Source organism: Malaya genurostris, chromosome 2, assembly GCF_030247185.1.
Source record: "Malaya genurostris strain Urasoe2022 chromosome 2, Malgen_1.1, whole genome shotgun sequence".
NCBI lineage: Eukaryota > Metazoa > Arthropoda > Insecta > Diptera > Culicidae > Malaya > Malaya genurostris.
Window position 1 is genome coordinate 116,228,002 of NC_080571.1, and position 21,825 is coordinate 116,249,826.

Sequence of the window (21,825 nt, forward strand, 5' to 3'; positions counted from 1 at the left end):
AAGTGGACATGACTAATTTCATTTATTTTTGGGTTTCGCCTTCGACTCATCAGTGCAATTAGCAGATTTTGTTGATGCTGTTGTTTACACTGAGGTGTAAGGTCTTTCCTGACGTCCCGAAAGAGCGAAACAAATTGACGGTATTCTGACCCATGGGGTACCAAAACCAGTAAATAACTATCAGGTGTACAACTTTGCTTCCGCCGTTTTCCGATAGGTGGCTGTACCGGCTGAGGCTGGTCAAAATACATAGATGATAATGCCTTTAAAGTGAGTGTGTACAGTGCCTAACGAATTGTTTTCGCCGTTTCAGTGATAGTTGTTCTTGTTTTCGTATTATTCACGCTCGAAAATGTCTGTTTATGTGCCCAATTCTCGCTATTTGCGGGAAATTTTACTTTTCTGTTACAATTCGAAAAAATGCAACTGAAGCGCATCGAATGCTCTCAGAAACTTTCGGTAATGCTGCTCTGAGTAAAACGTGTCGGGAGTGGTTTCAACGTTTTAAAAATGGTGATCTCGATGTCGAAGACAAACATGGTGGTGGAAGAGAAAAAACCTTCAAAGATGAACAACTAGAAGCATTGCTTGATGAAGATTCGTGCCAAACCCAAGAAGAGCTTGCCGAATCGTTGGGAGTGAGTCAGCAAGCCATTTCAAAACGTCTCAAGGCCCTGGGTATGATTCAGAAAAGAGTAAACTGGGTGCCGTACGAGTTGAAACCAAGGGACATCGAGCGCGGTCTATTTGTATGTGAGCAACTGCTTCAAAGACAAAATCGTAACGGGTTTTTACATCGAATCGTAACCGGTGGTTTGATACGATAATCCTAAACGCAGAAAATCATGGGGACCGGAGATATAAGCCCGGGCATGCTACTTCGTCGAAGGCAAAACCGAATATTCACGGCGCTAAGGTGTTGATTTGCATTTTGGTGGGATCAGCTCGGGGTGATTTACTACGAGCTCTTAAAACCGGGTGAAACTATCACAGGAGATCGCTACCGAACGCAACTGATGCGCCTTAGTCGCGCGCTAAAAGAAAAAGGGCCACAATATCAAGAGCGACATGACAAAGTCATCCTTCAACACGACAATGCTCGGCCTCACGTCGCAAAAGTGATCAAAAATTACCTGTAAACGCTGAAATTGGAAGTCTTGCCTCATCCGCCGTATTCCCCAGACGTCTCCCCTTCTGACTTCGACCTATTCCGTTCGATGGCACACGGCCTGGCAGATCAACATTTTCAATCCTTCGAAGCGTTGGAAAAATGGATTGCTTCATGGATAGCGTCAAAAGAGGACTCCTTTTTTCGAGCCGGGATCCGAAAATTGCCGGAAAGGTGGGAGAAAGTTGTCGCTAGCGACGGACAATACTTTGAATAATACATCTTAAGCACTTTTTCGCAATGAAGCTTTGAAAAAAAAAACGGCGGAAGCAAAGTTGTACACCTGATACAACACTTTGAAAGCTACTTTTGGGCCATTGGTTGAACTCGAAGATCAAATCGCTTTTAACTTTACCGGAGATATAATGGTATAAGTGACGTAACCGGCAAAACTCGTTGTTTTTTACAGCAATATTTCTTCAAAGATTACTGAACCGATTTCAACAAGCTTAGGTTTTTTTGAAAGCTACTATTTGGGATTGAGTTTGAAGATCAAATGACCGTTATCATCGGTTCTGGAGATATTTTGACATAAGTGAAGAAATCGACTAACTGCACTTTTATAATTGGCTCAAACATTTCGAAGATAATCAACGAATTTCGATAAATTTAGGCTTATATCAAAGTTGCAATGTGATTTTTGATCCAGTTAGGAAAATTATGTCAAACATTCAGTTTTTCAAACATATAAGTTTTTCAGTGCTCCAAAATTTCTCGACAAAGCCTGAATCGAACTCGAAAGTCTTAGGTACATTTGAAAGTTGCTGCGTTTAGTCAAAGACATCATATTAACAATATATCCAGCTCTCACATTTCCCGAACAAATCATTGGCAACATACTTTTTGGCGAGTATGTCGCCCTCAGGCGAGTCCGCATCGAATCTCATACATAGAAGTAGAAGAGAGAAATGTCAAATTCGTGCGCGTCAAAATAGCAGGGCTGCGCACCCATACAATTGACATGATATGTTGAATGTGATGCTGTGCGATGGCGTTGTTAAACTGAAGATTGATTTCGCTCTAAGCTGACAGGGTCTGGTTTAGTACAACTCGAGATATTCACGAACAAGTTCTATCCAATCTTGCACAGGGCGAATTTTGACGTCAACAACCGGATAAAAACTAAGTCGGTTCTCTAGAAACAAATGTTTTTATCCGCTTCTTGCATTCAAAGTTTTTCTGTCGACTGTCGGTGGGAAACGCTGCATGGAAATGGCCGTCCGTAACAAATAAGAAAACCAGGCTTCGTCCGAAAAGCATACGAGTCATTTCGCCGAAAGCCGTTTCACAGAATGCCATTTCGCTGAAAGAGTCATTGCCATTGCCGAATGCCATTCGTCGAAACGGTCATTTCGCCGAAAGCCATTTTGCCGAAAGGGCCATTTCGCTGAATTTTTCTAAATTAATTTCGTGATTGGATTTGATTTAAAAAAATAAAAAAATGATTATGTTTACTCCCGTTTTGTTGACCTACAATCGTACTTCTTAAATGATCCAGAGACTTGAATAATTTAACGGAATTCCTGAAAAAAACTTGTTGACTTTATTAGTGTATCTACCAGGCAATTGTTTGTGGTATTTTCCGATAACTGAGTGCATATGAAAAAATATCTATTTCGGCTTCGCCACATCGTTCTGTTCGTATGCTATCCGAACCGTAACTGACGCAAAGAAACCCAGCTTTTAGTAGACCTGGCAAACGAGGCGGTTACAGGTTTGTATGCAAGAGGTCGACGCTTCCGACGGCGGGTCGGCAGCCAACTCAGCTAGCGTCGCCTCGGCGGCTTTGTGCAGCCGAGCCATCTTGGCTTCGGTTATGTGACTAAGCCACATCAATGATTCAGGAGATATAAAAACAAATATAGTGATTTTCATTGTCGGCTAGAAAAGATTGCGATGCGATAAGATAGCGACAAAATGCCGCAAAGATCGCGAAACTGTCATTCGCATCGATTCAACCCCTTCGAGACCACAAGCCAGAAAAAAATATTTTTTAAATTGACCGTTACAATGACTATTTTTTTATTTATTAAGAACAAAACTTCAGTCATAATGAGTTCATATTGATAATGCGTATGTGGCAGATTACGGCTACAACTAGCACGGATTTTTTAAGCGTTTGCTATTCATTTGACATAATGTACGATTAGCGGCCCTTACACGAGCATTAAAAATGTCATTTTAAATGATGACTAAGTAATGATGTATTTCAAATTTGTTAGAAATCTCGTCATTACTGCACCATTACACGTTCATTAAAATGATATTATTTTTTAGTAATGACATTTTTAATGACTCGTGTAAGGGCCGCTATTCAGACGATCCGCCTCCTTCCGTCACCGCCACCGGAACGTCAGCTTCTGTCAAAATTAGTTTAATACTTTCTTTACCAGAACGTTCACACGCTCCGTCCGTCAAGACGTTCCGTGACGGTGACGTTACGTGTGAATGACTCCATAAGAATGCATGTAATTAATGTTGACGGTGCCGGTGACGGAGATTGACTGTGACAAAAGAAGACGGATCGTCTGAATCGTACATAATGGTTATTTTGTGCTTAGTATGTTCCCTTTTCATTTATATTTTGTATTAATCGACGCCTTGGTTTTCAAAACCTCGTGCTTTATTCGATTGTGCTATTTGTCTACTCTAAAAAGTTGGTCGTCTTTGACAGATATACATTTGTTGATGCTTTCGATGAACAATGAAATAACAATTGTCGCTAAGGAATTTCACCAGTTGAAAATGCAATCGGCCTCAATCCAACAGCCGATTAATTTTTCTTTTGACTCTAATGCTAGTTAATTTCAATACAACAGACAGCGAAGGGGTTAAAACAACTGTCTAATTTTCTGGCAGCGATGCCAGGTGAAATTTTAGGCGTCTGCGTATTAGAAATGGTCCTATTAGACCTCAATATTTAGAACTATGACGAAAAAACCAAACGAAAACCCTACAGTAATAGCAAATGTCATTAAAATGGACAATTGTTTATAAAAAATTCGAAACTCTGCAAAAAAGTCGGCTTAATTGCAAAGTTTGCTAACAAACAAAATTGCAAATTTACATACCAATCTGCAAACCTGGCATCAGTGGTTCTGACGCTCATTATTTCGCAATCCTGCGACGATTCCGTCGCATTCTATGTCCAGCTGAAAACCACTATAGATATTTTTTTATGAATAACCAGAATTTGCAGTTCCCTAATGAATTCTGTTATGTATTCAAAATTACCCTTTCGGCGAAATGATTAGCTAAATTTTTATCTAGTTTTATCATTCACCATTTTTTTTATCCTGTTCTTGCTAAAAAGATGTATTTAAATATTTCTTGCATTAAAAAACCTTCTCCGGTTTTTGCACTCCATGTTTTTTCCGGTGTTTGCATTCAAAAATGTTATCCAGCTAACGACCATCATTAGGTTGAAGGCGGGTCAAAATAAACGATATAATAATAATATTAATGCATTCAAAAATACTTAAACAAACAGGATTTCCTAAGCCGCATTTATCCGTTTTTTGTATTCAGCCGTTCAGATAAAATTACGATGCAAAAACTTAAAAAATCTTCAAAATTGGTAAATCCTTATAGTTAACAAAACTTGTTAGTTGATAGCCTCAAAAGCTCAACTTCGTCAATACCTGTCTCGGTTCCGTGTTACGGAAGAACAAAAAGTTGTCAAAAGTTCTTGGAATTGATATTTCAGAGATTAACATCTTAAAATCAATTGGTCCTATTAAATACTATTGAATTACAACCTGATCCGACTTGCTGCTTCAGAATTACTGTTTTTCGAGATAAGAAAAACAAACTATGAAATTACCTTACATTTCAAATGCTCAAAATGCTTCTCTGTATCGTTCCAATTGGGGGCGGCCTGTTTGGCATAAGGTCATTTGGCATAATACCGTTTGGCATAACGCTGTTTGGCATAATGGTTATTTGGCATAACAGTTATTTGGCATAATGGTCTTTTGGCATAATGGTCATTTGGCATAATGCCATTTGACATAATAACAATTGGATTTGCAATATTTTAATCTAATGAAAATTTTCGTACGTGTTTCGATCGATTGATGTTGTGCAAGGACTCACTTAGTGCCAGCACAATATTCTGTTCGTCATAGATGATTCAGGTCGACCCGCCGTCGGAAGCACCGGCCACTGCGGAGGGGCAGCGCCCCCGCAGAAATCACCTCTGTCTAGTTTCGGGCGTTTGCCCGGATTACCCAAAGCTAGGAGCTATCCTTCAGTTAAGTCCGAACGAGCGGCAGCGAGGTCGGACACCAGGTCATTAAAAACGATGCGGCGTAGCCGCATTAGACCTTTCAAAATTGCACTAAATTAGAACAATTTCTATTAAGCAGCATGTTCATCTGTTGTGCCAAATGACTGTTATGCCAAATGACCATTATGCCAAATGACCATTATGCCAAATAACCATTATGCCAAATAACCATTATGCCAAACGGCGTTATGCCAAACGGTATTATGCCAAACGACTTTATGCCAAACGTGGTAGCCCCGTTCCAATTTTAGTATATGTCCGGCCGACGAATAAAATATGATGTATTTTACAAAATCCAGAAAGATGATTATTTAGGTGAAGAAGTGTCTACCTTTTTTGAACTTTTTAGGTAATCTACAAGGTTGGGTTTTGTTATCAAATACGGTTTTGGGCTGGAAAAAATATTTCCATCGGGTGCGGGGCAAATTTTTATATAAAACGGGTACGAGAATTTTCTCTCTACCTGAAAAAATACTTCGTATCAGATTCATTTACTTTTTCAAAATGAATCTTGACAGCCCTCTCAGCAGGCGGATCAGTTTTGTTGGTAGTTGAACGCTTTTTGAACGATATACTGCACGAAATATCCGTTCAGTTTGCTGAAACGGTTTGTTGTTGTTTTTTCTCTTGAAAAAAATAGTGTGAAAATGAGGTGTTACCTTCATATAGAAAGATTTGTTGTTATTCTACGTGAAGTAGGAGTATTGTACAGGCATGTAATGTTAGTTTAAAAAAATAAGTGGAGAAAACTTCGAAAATTGTCTAGTAAAACTAGTCCCACGGGGCTCCAATTCCTCATATTAAAAATGGTTCAACAATGGACCTCTGTCTGCCGGGTCTCGTGTTGGCCTCCCGTTGAACGATTGATTGGACATTCATTGAACCAATGATCCAACGTATTGGACCAATGAAAGACCACCGTTGAACATTTTTTTCTAAGAGGGAGGTGGCTTATTGGCCGTTATAAATGAATCTATACTTATGTATAAAATCTGTAGGTGCGTGTAAAAATATAAATGGCATCTCTGTTCCGCACTGTGTGCTTATTGTCACTTTTGATAACCATTTCGTAACATTTGAATCGTTTGAAAAGGGCTAGTCCCAAAAACCAAAAATTTTTATGTGTTTAATGTATTCCATATAAACGAAATGATGATCATATAGGTTCGTAGTTAAAGCCAAAACACTTAATTGTTGAAATAAATGTACAGCACGCGTTACGTATGTATTGACGAACTATCCACAGCAGGATTGTTAGTATTGTTACAGTAAGTAAAAGTGAAGCGTATAAAGAACAAAATACCATAGAGATGTCAGTGCATTGAACAGAAACAGTTATTAGAGGTTTAGTACGAATTATAAAAGATAAAAGGAAGTCACCAAAACCAAAAGCTGTCAAAACACGTGCCTACTATTAAATGTAGCATGAAAATATGAAGCCAGTGTTAATATTGCGGTTCATTACTCATTTCAGGTGGGTAACATTAGAAAGTCGTTAGTTTATTCAATGCATGCATTATTATACATACAGTAATGTTATTTCACGAAGACTAGTGATTGGGAAAAAACTTCTTTTGCGTAATTGACCAAAACCAGTTTATCTAAAATTCTAAATTGCACCTTGAATTGATGTTCATTAATCATAGTAACTAGATTATTAAAACAAAAATTATTTATAGTTAAACATTTAACTGCACAAATTTTAAATATTCTGTTTTGTTTTAAATATAAATGCACCCTCCAATTTCGTTTGATTGGTACAAGGAGTTTGTTGCGGCAGCACTGTAATTGACAGGCGGACAGAAGATCACATAGAGGAGAAATACGTACTAAATCATTCGAGGCAAAATATTTTGGCATCGCAAATGTTGCCACGCTTTTGCGCAAAGCTGCGATAGGTAAATACTTGAAAAAACGGAAGACATACGGTCAGAGGCACTTGTAATTACATTAATAACCGCAAAGAAAACAAAATCGTCTTAAAATAAACATCGATTAATCAAGTTCTAAATATTGTTTTGGGGCACGTCGACATTTGGAATCCCACCGAGTTTACCACAACGATATGCCCTTTTGACTAACAACAAAATAAATTTGCAGATATGTGTTCCTATCCCAACTGGTTTCAGCTTGTGCCAAGCAAATTATGCGTCGTCACTGCCAGATCTTCAAGTAGTTTCGATTATTGCAGTCGGGGTCAGTTGAACGTGGCACCGAAAAAAGCTAGAAGTAATGTTTCAAAAATGTAAAAATAAGACAATGCACGTTGATGATGCCCTAGAGATAGCAAGGAAAAACTTTCTGTCTTGTACACCCGTAAATCAAATCAATTGGCACGTGAGTATCTTGAAGACCTGCTGTTTGTATATAAGTGCCAAATGAACACTACTGTTTTTTACAGGGACTGTTGGATGACATCAGTTGGGAACATCAGGAAAAGCTACTAAATTTCACAGTAAACAACTCTCTAGTCATTCAGTACCCAATAAGACTAGGGTATCAGATCGCATTTCTCAAACACATTATTCATCACTTGAACAAGATGAGCGTAGAGCAGCACGATCAAATTTATGAGAAATACTGCTTTTTACTTGAAAGTCAATCAGGAATGACGGACCAAGCTGGATTTAGTTTTAAGCACTACGAATTACCTGGTAACGGTGTGATTACATTAAAAGAATCGAGTGCACTCATATCGGAAGGCACCACCGGATTGTGTAGCTGGCAAGCCTCGAAAGCCATGTGCGAGTTTATATTCAACAATTCAGAAGATTTTCGTGGCAAAAACATACTGGAACTTGGATCGGGTGTTGGACTCACCGGTATTTTTATGGCCAAACATTGCGATCCATCGATGTTGGTACTTTCCGATTGTCACAGCTCTGTCCTCGGCACCTTGAAACACAACGTTGAACTAAATTTTCCCAAGGGCGCCAAAGTTGACTGTGACAACCCTTTGGTGAATTGTTTAATCGATAATGGCGATTCCTTGGTGGTCGTGATGGATCTTGATTGGAGCTACATCAATGAATCGAATTTGCACCAGTTGATCGAGCCGGAAGTGTTGGTTGGCACGGACATTGTTTACGATCATTCATTGTTTCAGCCATTGCTAACAGCAATCAACCACGTATTTTCATTGTCAAATAATAGGTGCAAATTCTTTCTCTCATGCACTGAACGAAATCAGGACACTCTCAGTGATTTTTTGGAACTGCTTGGTAAGATTGGATCGTTGTGCTGATTTACTGAGATATTACTAATGCTGTAATAATTTTAGTGATGGCCAAATATCGTATAAATGAGGAGACTGTGTGCCCTTCTAAGCACTTCCAGTGGGACTCTACAACAGATAAAATAAGAATATTTACAATAACGCGAGATTGGAGTTATGAATAAATGGACGAGATGTAGTATGAATTATGTTGGTACTATTTCCCATTTATCAAAATTGAATGTTGTTTTCTCATTGCTTTTTGCCTTTCTACTGCATTTTACAAAAACCTCTACATATGAAATTACAATTTTGGGGACGGGTGTAGCGTAATGGGTAAGTCGATGCCTTTCACGCAGCCCACCTGGGTTCGATTCCCAACCCCGCACATAGGGTCAGACAGTTTTTCTGGCCCGAAGAGGCGAATGACCTTAAGGTTAAAACCTCTATAATCGAAACAAAAGAAAAAAATTACAATTTATGCAATTTGATCCCAAAAGCTTAAAAAATGTTCAAAAATCTATTAATATAAATGCTTATTTAAAAATAAAAAACGGTAAGAAACTGAAAAGTCATTTTGTCTTTCAATATGAGGAAATTATATTGTTAACCAACAGTTTTTATTATTTATTTATGTTGGTTTTCTTACCTTTGGTCCTAGTTTATATCTTGTTTCACCTTAATTCCAGTGGTTCTATTCAACTGTGTTTTGTAAGTGTCTCTGTTATCATTGTACTTTATTTCCACTCCGTACTTTTGCTGACATGTTATTTTGTTTCCTTAAATGTAAAAGTTAGTTTTATTTAGTGTTTTTGTTCTTACCAATATTCCATTTCATGTCTTAGATAGTGTTCATAAAATTATTTTCTAATTTTCCAGCTCCACATCCATTATGTTTCGTATCGTGTTGTTCTTGCTATTCTTGAATTTATTATTTCTCGTCGTTTGTAATACTTTCTGTATATTGGTTGTTTATCATATTTCATTATTATTTCCACAAAAAAAGGATTAGTGTCTTTTAATGACATATTTGTAAGGCCGCTTATCATGGTTTGACGGATAAGAACTGAGGATATGCGTTTTTATTTAAATGATATTAACACGGGTTTTTTATTTTTAATATTTTTAAACATTATGTTAGTATTTCTATATATGTAATAAATTATCAGTATTACTACAGCATGTTCACATTTCGTTATCTTCGGCTGATCCTTGACAGTGTTACCATCCGCTCAGGCACTTTTGAACATCCGGTGTACACTGACTCACAATCGGAATGTATCACGACCAATTTGATACAACGCACCCTAGGGCACGGTATAATGTATATTGTACACATAAAAACACATACATACACAGGCACACACGCGCATACATACCTCCACAAGCAAGTATCATAACATTGAGTTACTATTTCTATTCTAATAGTTTCTAACTAAAATTAGTATGCTATTTTACCGATTACTCGACTTTCAATAAATGAATTGTGATAAAATCGAATAGAAAATCTTTGCCTCGTCTCAATACTGCTGTTTTAGAGACGGTTCAAATTTCGTGTTATTTTTTAAGCTAATCTATCAAACAGAGATAACAAGTCTCACTCTAATGGTTTTCGTATATGAAATGACTAATGGATTTGAGATGAATGGGGTTACCGTTACCCAATTTATATCTATATTTTTCTATTGGTTGATCGTTAGTCCTGAGCTGAAACGGTGGCCTTTACTACCGTTTTTGCATGCACTTACTCTTACATTTCACTCTTACATCATCTCACCCATCAGGTCCCAAACGACACATCCTCACAATATAAACTGGATGAACATCGTTTGACAGCTATCAGTAGTTTGCTCATTGGTTGTCACTATTTTATTCTATCCTACAATATTCTATCTCTCTCATTCCACAGTATTCTATGGTACACAAACCACTAATGAACGTCGAAGATGACCTCGATTTACCGTTCATTTGTTGTCATCGTGTGAAACCAAATTGGGATACGTTCACTCCGCTTAATTTTCACTTCACACTGGTAATAAGGGCCGGTAGTATGAAAATGAAACATAGAAAAGAGCTCAGTTAAGCCCTACCGGCCTCTTCAACCCCGAATGCAATCAACATATTATTCAAGTCGTTCCATATCTTATTCATTAAACTGTAACACATATCTTTATCCAATTGTAACGCTAATTGATTGTATCTGATGATGTTTGCAATACCGTCAAGCCCACCAACCTTGGAAGGACATAAAAAGGTTATGCAATCACTGTGAAAATCGATTTTTGATCCGAGGTCCGGAGGGTCGAATAACATACCATTCGACTCAGTTCTTCAAGTACGTAAAATTTGTGTTAATGTGTGTGTATGTTTGTAACGGCTGAGCCAATTCTCACAAACTTCAAATGAAATGTATAATTGTCCCATATAATGTTCCTGAATTTTAATTCGATCCGACTTCCGGCTCCTGAATTACAAGGTGATAGTGTAAAAATTAACCTTTGTTAATTACTTCCTCATTTTTCTCAGAGATGGCGTGACCTATTTTAACATACTTGGGTTCAAATGAAAGGTCTCGTGGTCTCATACAAAATTTCCAAATTTCATCTGCATCCGGAATTATAGGGTAAAGTATGTTAAAAGTGTTATAGCGGTAACTTAAAGCGGTGAAGTACTACTGTGGGCAAAAAGAAGTAAGACTTTTAAATTTGAATATATTTCGGGAGGTTTTCAAGTTGGTATGACTGTCAGTGACATCTGTGCAAAGTGTCACGTCAAAATATTCATGAGTGTTTATTATACATCTATCCTTCAGAAGTATTAAAAATGTAATCAGTAATTTTCACAATGAGTGAATTCCATTAAATTTTTTGTGCGGAATCGAATTTCTCGTGCCAAAACGTTCAGAATGTGGCTAAAGCCCTTCGGTGATAATTGTATGCCGCAAGCAAGTGTTTTTGATTGATACAGGTTGTCCAAAAAGGATCGAAAACACGATGACGACGAATTATGTTTAGAACGGCCATTTCTTTGATTATGGAGGGGTGGTGCACTCCGAATCCCTTCCGACCGGCCAAACTGTAAACAAGTAATACTATTTGAGTGTTATGCGTCTTTTGTGCAAAGCTATTCGTAAAAATAGGTCGGACTTACGGGCCGAAAACTCTTGGTATTGCACCACGATAATGCACCGTCGCATACTGCATTGATTCTTTGTGATTTTTCGGCAAAAATTCAACCCATAACGTTCCACAACCACTGTTTTCGCCTGATTTAGCTCCGTGTGACTTCTGGATACTCAGTAAACTCAATAGACCGCTTCGGGGAAACCGTTTTGAGTCAATTGGAGACAACCGACGTGCATCGCTACGCGCATTGTATGCTATTTCAGAAATTGACTTTAACAACTGTCATTGAATTGGAAAAAACTTCGGGTGAGGTGTATTGGGGCCGGAGGGATTACTTTGAGGGAGAAGAAATATATTTGAAAGAATAAATGACCACTATATTTTGTCCACAGTAGTAAAAAACGTAAAATAAATTCTAACCTTGCCTCAAAACTACTCCAAACGGTAGTCTTACAAATTAGAAATAGGCAATCAAATTTCATGTTATTCCATTATTTGACCTTTGTTGAATTTAGTTTTTTTACCTTTTCATCTTGACAAATCAGAATCAAATCATAACCTCCGACAGTGTGCCATAAAACATCCATCTCTTGAATCTGAAGTTCGGATAAATAACTTCGTTTCGTCTCATTACATCGTTATATTCTGCCACAAGAATAAAATTTCTAGAGCTAATCGTACAAAAATACGAAACACAAACATCACTTTGACCACTTTGGACCTACGCCAAGTGCGACAGATCGTCTAGTTCTAGCGTGGGAGGAGGTTGTGAGTTACTACTAGCCGATGCACTAGCACTCACAAACAGTGGCTTGGTAATCACGTTGGCCGCTGGTCCCTGCTGCAGCACTACCTTCTGCGTATTCGGTTCCAGTTTGATGAATCCGGGCTGCACAGAACTTCCGGCAGGGCGTTGACTTTGCTGTATGATACCTACAAAATCATCTTTGGATTGGTTTTGGTTTGGAAGAAAGAGAAAAAACAGCTGCATTTGAATCATTGGTTTCTTTCAAGTAAATAAATCATAGAAAATACTACTTCAACCATTCCTTGGCATGCTTCAGAGTTAGTGCGTTTTCTGTTCTGTAACTAAGCGTGTCAACTGTTTCTTTGTAGAATGTCAAAAATTGAAACATATTAATTGAAAGTATAATAACGGCTCGTTATACTTTCATTTGCGTTTTCCGTGCAAACATATTGGAATAAACTCTTCAACGTTTCAAAAATAATAGTATGTAAAAATTTCGATCAGTACCTCTTTTAAACAGATACGAAGAGTAAAAAAATTATGTCACAATAGTACTATTTTGATTATTTAACAACACTACACTACAACTCAGCTGATTAAATACAATGATTAGTGTTCGAACAATCTACTGATAAAATGTTTCAAAACCTTACCTTGCGACGGCGAAGGAGTTTGCTGTCGTTGAGTAACTATGACGTACTTCTGCTGCTGTCCGCCGGATGACTGCCCACTAGTAGAGGATTGCCTCTGGATGTTTGAACTTGTGGACGGTTTGCTTCCCGTACCGGTGATAAGTGGGGTTTGAGGTCTAGCAGGTGTGCTTGAGGTAGTGGTTACTATGGTGACATTTGCAGCAGAGCTGCTGGCGCTTGAACAGGTAGGAGTAGGGGGAGGAGCCGTGCGTGCTTTGATCACACCTTGATGCAGTGTGGGGCCAAGAAACCCATAATCCTTTCTACGATCGAATAAAACATGAATACCGAATAATTTTCAAACAAACAAAACAAAACTCACTTAAATTCTTCCACCACATCCGGAGGATTGCGAACTGTTTTAAGAACGGGCGAGCAGACTTTCTGTAGCATAGCTCGGATATGACCAGCCGCAATTTTATCGGTAGCGCTGATGTTACTTCCTTGAAGATGTACTTCTACTCGCTCGGAAATAAATTTCAATCGCGGAATTATAAAAACTTTTATTACTTCCGTGCCGAGTTCCGATAAACCCTCTAACGCACCATACAACGATGAGAGAGGAGTTTTATCATTCTGCAGAGCAGAGCTAAAAAGTCTAGTGACTCGTGTCTGCAGATTGTTTGTGGACGTATTGAAATTCTTGCAAATCTGGGCCATCAAACGAGCAGCGAAATCCCGCAAGGCCCAGTGATTGTCGAGCTCAGGACGCATGCAAAGCTGCCTAGAAACAATACACGTCGAAACAGATGGAATCATTTCATGAAGCTGTAATTAAATGAAAAATGTAACATGTTGCTATAGTTATGCAAAGTTGTTTGCAGACATCTTACATATTTTTCTAAATACAACGCTGGATTGTCTAGCAGTGCTCGCACCATTCTCATGAGATATATGAGCAAGGCAAGATTGTTCTGCACGACATTAACTTTGACGCCCTCGGCGATAAATGTACACATTCTCGGTAACATTTCATGCAACCCTGGATCACATGCCAGTGACGTAAGTGCTTCTGCCCTCCTGGCTTCATCTGAACCAACGCAAGCTTCTGTTATTTCCTTGTAGTACAACTGCTGTTCAACCGATAGTTCGTGGGTCGCTAGTTGTTTCACGTGTACCGTTTCAACGTTCTTTAATTTCTGTGCTTTCCAAATAGCCGGTTTCCCGGTAGTATCTTTTATATGCGCTTTATCGAGCTTGTGAACAGGGTTCACGGAATCTAATGCTTGTACATCCTTCGAAAGTGGAGGAGGATTTTCCGGGATCGTCGGTTGAACTCCGTCAACGCAAAGCCAGTGAGCTCTTAGCGTTATATCCAGAGGGATCTTCGGTGGAGGTGTTTGTATAACGTCCGACAAATCGATTTCTTTCTCCTCAATGAAATGTAATTCACGACCACCACCGGATGCGAAACGGAACGGAATAAAATCCGGTGAAACAAAGCCGTATTGTGGTTCAATGTTACGCACCTTCAGCGAATGATCTATATCGGCAATAGACATTTTCATACGTTTTGAATGGTGCATAAACTTGGCAGCATCTTGGACAATTTGTTTCAGCTTAAGCGAAACATCATCCGCCAATTCCTTTGCTGCATCATCCGGAAGGCTACCAACGCCTATGCTTTCTGCAATTACCTTTATTGATTCTAGCGACAACGTTGTGCCGTACATGGTTTTATCTGTTTCACTCATCGTAACAGAGACACAATCATTGAAACTTCACCAATAACAGAACAAAATAATAAAAGGGCTGTTGTAAATATACATTAATCATCCGACTGCACCGGAGTATACAATTGTAATCAACATCAATTAATGTTGTTTAACTTTCTATGAACGTCACGTCCACTTATGCACATCAAGTGCAAGCGTCTCAATTATCAACATATTCACCAAATGATAGTTGGATTCTGCAGCACGAAGTAAATATTCACCAAACCCGCTTGATAAACTATCTAGCAGTAGTCTGGATTTTGACAGCATTTAGGCAACAGTTAACTGTCAACTACTCCCGCATAGGCTTGGCTGTCAGACCATGGCCTAAGGCTGCAGAGCAGAGATGCCATTTATACAGATTTATCTGTATTATACAGATTTTCACAACCTCATACAGATCTAATACAGAATACAGATTTTATACAGATTCCCTAAATTTAATACAGATTTATACAGATTTCACAAGAATTTAGGAAAAAAAGTTGTTTTTGTCTGAGCTATCCTTTAGTACATGATTGCAGTGACGAGATGAAAGTTTATTAATCAACGGGCAAATCACAAATTGAAGTAAAAAACGGTGTGCAGATATTTGATGACCAACACAAAAAAAAAACATTTAGACAGAGTGAGCACGAGAAAGCAGAGCCAAACTTGGTACTGACCAAAGCGAGTAATGCACATACAGTAAATTGAAGGACCTTGTCAGATGGAAGGCTGAGCAGATAACAGGGCCCCTTTGGCTTGCTGAATTAGCAGGGCTTGTTGACATTAGCAGACCAAAAGAGGGAAGCATATACCTCTTTTGGTCTGCTAATGCCATCCACCAGCTCGATTCAGCTTTTCGTGTTTATTCTGTCTGCGGCCTGAGAGTTGTATGACATGACTTGAAGTTGCATATTATGTCAACTTGTAAATCTAGAAAAGTATATGGAATTGAAATTTGATTGTGGTTGAAAAAACATTCATATTAAATTTCGTCTTTACATATTTTTGTGAACTAAGAAGATATGAAAAATAAATGCTCATTGAAAATCTTATTCTTTAACCATAATCTGTTGAGATAGCGTTCAACATCATTTCATTGTAGAAATTTCATTTCATTAGTGAATACAGATAAATACAGATTTTTTATACAGGGTAATACAGATTTTCTCTGAAAATATCTGGCATCTCTGCTGCAGACAGAGTGAGCACGAGAAACTGAGACGAACTGGTGACTGACATTGGCTGATCAAAAGCGGGAAACATACATGAAGCAAATCAAAGGGACTCTCTCAAACTTTAAGCGAGATTCACTCTGACAAGGCCCCTTTGATTTGCTGAAAGTCACTGAAATGAAAATCTTATTTATATTCATTAGATTTGTCATATGAATCATATGCAGAATATAATTCATAGAAATTATATGGAAACATATAATCTTTATTTAATGTGTACGTCAAATCTAAATGGACGTTATCATAATGAAAGTTATGAAAATATCCCATATAATTTATATGGAAATCCAATGAAAGTCGTGAATAGTTGTGTCCTCGATATTCATCAACTGCTCCAGACCATTTCTTCAGGAGGTTCTGCATCTCAATGTAATTTTAAATTGCTGTCAAGACAGCTCATCCAACTTCGTTCAAGGATATGCGTTAACGGACCATGAAATATATATCCGGTACATTTCATTACTCTATCTGTCTAGTAAGATTCATTTTTTTTATTTTCAGTCTCGGGATCTCACTTCTCTTTCTTCATGAGGTGCTCCCTTACCGAACGGAATACTAGTAAAGCTTGAATCCTCAAAGAAAAGTAGTAGTTGGCGATTATCTGCTATTCGTATGAGCTCTATTGAAAGTTATATATATATATATATATATATATATATATATATATATATATATATATATATATATATATATATATATATATATATATATATATATATATATATATATAAATAAATTTTATAAAACTAGTCATATGGTATATATGAACCTATCTAAATAAATTCGAAGTGAATATAATATGCGCTTCATAAATTGTTTCAATGTATGTTGTACGGATATCTAGTAATGGTTATAAGACGCGCCAATAAATTTGACTCAGACTGGAAATTTCATTCGTTATATGGAAATCCTGTAAATATAACGTTAAGAAGAGTTTTATGTTTCATAAGATTATCTCATATATTTGACATGATGTTGAACACATCTTGTAACTATTATTGGAAATGCTAATAGTGCAAAATCATTAGAATATCATATAATGTGAAAAAGAAAATTTAGCTCAGTGTATATTTCAAGCGGTTCTATTTGTTGGTCTTTGAGCGCTTATTGAACGACATACTGCACGAAATATTCGTTCAGTTTGCTGGGTCGTTTTGGTGTTTTTTCTCTTGCAAAAATAGGGTGAAAAATAAATGATACCTTCATATAGAAAGAAAATTTGTTGTTATTCTACATGAAGTTAAAGTATTGTACTGGTATGTAGTGTTAGTTTAAAAAAATGAGTGGAAAAACTTCAGAAATTTTCCAGTAAAACTAGTCCAACGGGGCTCCAACTCCTCATATTAAAAATGGTTCAACAAACGGTTGAACGAAAAAATGGCATTCGGTTCAACCGACGACACGACCTGCCACTCGTTTATGAAAACTGTATCGCAAATTTAACTACCCCTCAGTAACCGGTAATGTCAAAACGGAATTGATTGAAAAAATATTGAAACTGGCAACAAAGTACGAAAACTGTTGATTTTAAATAACAGTTATCCATGGTTACGTATGTTGTTTCATTACAATATATTAAACGAAATTCTTAGAAGGAAAACAATATGTGAGTTCTGTGAATCGGAAGGAGATTGGGTGGTATAAAATTTGATCGGATTAACACGAGGCCCAGAGTTATAAAAAAGGTATTAGCTTTGAATTACCACGTACGAAATGAAAGTACGGAGCTGAACTCTATTTTTTTCCTATATTATAGATCACATACTTCGGTATGAAAGAAATAGTAGGTTCCATCTCGTTCACCGAGCAGAGTTGGAAAAATCTGTATGCCGGGAAATTTTTGTTATAGTCACTTAATAAAATAAAAAACACAAAGAACTGTAAGGTAGTTTTCACATCAATAATAGACCAGATGAATAAAACCGAGGATAAATAAACCTTATTATAATGAAAACAATAACAATAAGGCAAATTGTTTTGACAACTTTAATATCGTGAATCATACCGACCGATTGCCCCTAATAGCGGTCGTTGTGGCCGTATTGTGAAGGATAGCGATAGTACTCGTTCTGCAATTAATAACCGAGCTAATCGTACAGAGGAGCGTAATGCTTCCGTTCGTATCGATCGAGAGCCAGTCGCTCACGTCTTTAGGCAAAGCAGAGCAACTACGAATAGTACGCCGTTATACTAAGCGGAATTCCAAAGCGCATACGCCTAAGTTCAAGGAGCGAGCTTGGCTAAATATATCCTATAATTCGATCCAGGCCGTCGTGAACGAATTAACGATGGAAACAGTTTGGTTCTATAGCGATTGGAATGTTAAATTGATCGTGATCTTCAACAAGGCTGTGAGATCCTACTTTTTACTTTATTCTCATATTAATTTTTGAATCTGGTTGTTTGTGCCATAGTGTTTCCGTTTGGTTTTCGTACTTTAATGTGATTTTGCGAATAATTTCAGTCCTATTTACAAAATGTGTATCATATGCAGGAGTTTGAAAATCATTCAGAAATTCGTAATCGTCTTGGGTCTATGGTGTTTTATACTTGAAAATGAGTTCTTAAATCCTGATTTTCAGCGGATTGGGTAGCTGTTGCGTGGATATGAAGTATTGCTACATATCCGAAAAAAAACTGTGTGGTTTGCCATGGTCGTCGCCTGCACTCCGTACGACTTGTTAAATGTGCTTTCTGCAATGATGCAAAAATCCAAAGAAAAAATGTTCTTTTACTATTTATACTTTTTATTAATGCAATCTCGATCCATATCAAACAACCGAGTTTTTCACTTACCTATTTTATGATATTGCCAAAAGTTGCGAGCGAAACCCGATGAAAACTTTTAATTCTAATTGAAGAAAAGTTTGTTTTTGTTTATTTGTGTTTCAAAAAAGGTTTCTTGGTAACGAGTTTGTAGCAACCATAAAAGGGTTGCTGGAAATATTTTTTTCTATGATTAACAAGGGGTCGCTATATTTGTGGTAACTGGCGGTGAATCGTTCACAGACACTTTTTAATCTGATTTTTCTTCGGAGTGTCTGGTCGTGTCGTCGGTTCAACGGTCTGTTTCAAAATCGGCAAACGAGATCCCATGTTGGCCTCCCGTTGAACCAAAGATCGCCCACTTGTACTCGGCGGGCAGATTTTCGCCCAGACGGTTGGCTATGTCTACCAGCCATTTTTGCCGGAATTGACCCGCTTGTGAGGAATTCTGGCAACCGTCAGAAGACTGGCTGCATTCCGGCTGCTGTCAAAATTGTTCAGGCGAAATCGCGCCATTATCTCGCCGTATGTGTCTTGTTTATTTCTCTCTTTCTTCATTTTTCTTTTTTTTTATTCGACTTCATTTGATGTTTCCCACTTGTACTCGGCGGGCAGATTTCCCCCCAGACGGTTGGCTAGATATCCAGCTCTCACCTTTTCCGAACAAATCATTGTCAACATCCTTTTTTTGCGAGTATTTCGTACATAAAAGTAGGGGAGAGAAATGTCAAATTTGGGCGCGCTAAAATAGCAGCACTGCACACCCACATAATTGACATGATATGTTGAATGTGTTGCCGTGCGATGAAGTTGCTGAACTGAAGCTTGATTTCGCTCCAAGCTGACAGGGTCTGCTGGAACCAAACCAAAGGGAGGGAAAACCTGAACACGGCAGCGTAAAATAGCACAATGAAGGTATACCCACACGGCCTTTTGGCTACCTAAGAAGCCATGGGCACCAGACGGCTACCAAAATTGTTTCAATGACGTCTGTCAAATCCAAGTTGGAGAAACATAGACGCCACCTTCGGTGAAAATTTCAAAAATTTCAATGTTGAAAAATCCTGGTGGATACGGATGTCTCATTTGAGGTCTATGCGCTGCGGCAGCTGGACGCCAGAAAGGCTGCCATCTACATTTTACTCTCTGGTGGATGTCGGCTTCGTCGCTCATCATTATGTCGCTAAGAGCAATCTCATCGCTGCCCTGTATTTCGAGCATCTTGTACGTGAACGATAAATGAGATCCATTACCCTCCGGTTTCATCTGCTAGATATGGATGAAACAGCCAATCTTTCTTGACCATTCGATGGAAAGAACGACGAGAAATTTTAGGAAAGCAATTTTTCTGGTGTCCGGATAGTCCGGGCGTGGCCCGGGAATTTTATTTTGGTCACAGAACCTGTTTTCACAAAAATATTTACCTACAGCTTCATAGTATTACGCGAAGGCACCGGCATTTTCAGCTTTAATTAAAAATGTTTTTTAAGTTCGCGAATAGTTGTAACGTACGACTGCTTTTACAAAAATGAGTTATAAATGACAACGCGGCGAGTAACACTCGAGTGCTCCATAATGGAACACTAGTAGACGAAAATAAACCTTCATTCTTGTATTTTCGGATGCCGTGATCGGTTTCTCCCTGCCTTGTTATAGTGTAACTGGAGAACAAAATGTGTCAAGTTCCTTCGCGCAACCCTGTATATCATTGATCAACTAACCTATTTCCTAAAAAAACTGCCCAACTAACCAAAAGTTCGGATAAAAGGGACTGATTTGGCTTAAGCAGCTCTCAAAGTTAATCAATAGCATTCTAAGCTGCTTCTAGAATACATTGTTCTGCTTCTAGAATACATTGTTCAGCTTCTATGCAGCGAAAAAGTTCACGCGGAACTTGTTCTGTACTTTCAAGTTGCTAAAAGTACCACGTGCACTCTTAAGCAGCGAGAAAGTTCACGCGGAACTTGTTCTGTACTTTGAACTGTCAAAAATTGCCACGTGTTTTCTTAAGCATCTAGAAAGTTCACGCGGAACTTGATCTGTACTTTCAAGTTCTCAAAAGTTCCGCGTGTACTTTTAAGCAGCAAGAAAGTTGACTTTTTAAGTAATTGTGGAACTTCTGGTTGCTTGGGTGTGCAGCAAAAACAATAGGTAGAAATGCCCGACTCAAGCCTTAAACCACAGAGAACAGATATACAGACTTGAACTAAATTTTTCAAAATCCTGTATAAATATCAAATTTGCTATACGTTGGAAACACTACTATCACTTACTCGAATACAAAAACCAAACTTGTCCTTTTTAACCAACAGCAAAACAAAGCAGACGTTATTATCAAACTTTCATCAACTCTGGTAGAACATTTAAAAATGCTAACTTTAATATAGAATTGTACTATGACTATTCCAATTTGATACGGCGCTTTTTTGCTGTGGATCAGAAAAAGTATACCATTAACAAACTCATTGGATCAGGGTTATTGATAGAATAAAACTATGTTTTTATGGAACCTAGACCTAGAAGTAGACTGTGAGTTAGTTTTAATTCTTTTGTGTGAACGTAGTGTCAATGATATATAAGAACACAAATTAGGAATACAGTTTCGTATGAAATGTGTGTCACATAAATTTTGTATAGAATCGGAAACCACACTGTTTTTAGCACAGTTCAAAAATATGACATTCAAAACGAATCTGTAGTACTTACCTCTTGCTTAGCGCATTAATGTAAATTGTAGTCATGTGTTGATTACATGTGATTCATACGTAGTTATAACACAGACTAACAGACAGGACACTCAAATTAGATTCTTCAATCATTTTAACGGTCATTTCGAATATTCCTTTATTTGGGACAGTACTCACATGTGTCATGATGGCGCCACGTTAC

General features: G+C 37.9%; 2 protein-coding genes across 6 annotated transcripts; one reads left to right on the top strand and one right to left on the bottom strand.

The window, feature by feature from the left end:
* The first annotated feature begins 6,508 nt into the window (after positions 1-6,508).
* Positions 6,509-8,912, top strand: LOC131430362 (protein-lysine N-methyltransferase EEF2KMT). Of its 4 annotated transcripts, none has more exons than XM_058595279.1 (5): positions 6,509-6,930; positions 7,221-7,354; positions 7,557-7,793; positions 7,858-8,677; positions 8,737-8,912. In XM_058595279.1, the coding sequence occupies exons 3-5, from the start codon at positions 7,689-7,691 to the stop codon at positions 8,853-8,855; spliced, it is 1,044 nt and encodes a 347-aa protein (XP_058451262.1). In that variant the 5' UTR covers positions 6,509-6,930; positions 7,221-7,354; positions 7,557-7,688; the 3' UTR covers positions 8,856-8,912. The 4 variants fall into 4 exon arrangements, with proteins under 4 accessions (XP_058451262.1, XP_058451263.1, XP_058451264.1 ...); XM_058595280.1 differs by having other exon boundaries at positions 7,224-7,354; XM_058595281.1 differs by lacking the exon at positions 7,221-7,354.
* A 3,503-nt stretch (positions 8,913-12,415) lies between these two features.
* Positions 12,416-15,130, bottom strand: LOC131430369 (transcription initiation factor TFIID subunit 6-like). Of its 2 annotated transcripts, none has more exons than XM_058595292.1 (4): positions 14,069-15,130; positions 13,558-14,003; positions 13,197-13,498; positions 12,416-12,728 (listed from the first exon to the last, which is right to left on the bottom strand). In XM_058595292.1, exons 1-4 carry the CDS (start codon positions 14,927-14,929, stop codon positions 12,517-12,519), a joined length of 1,821 nt encoding a protein of 606 aa, XP_058451275.1. In that variant the 5' UTR covers positions 14,930-15,130; the 3' UTR covers positions 12,416-12,516. The 2 variants fall into 2 exon arrangements, with proteins under 2 accessions (XP_058451275.1, XP_058451273.1); XM_058595290.1 differs by having other exon boundaries at positions 12,416-12,740; positions 14,069-15,129.
* Between the last annotated feature and the right edge of the window lie 6,695 nt (positions 15,131-21,825).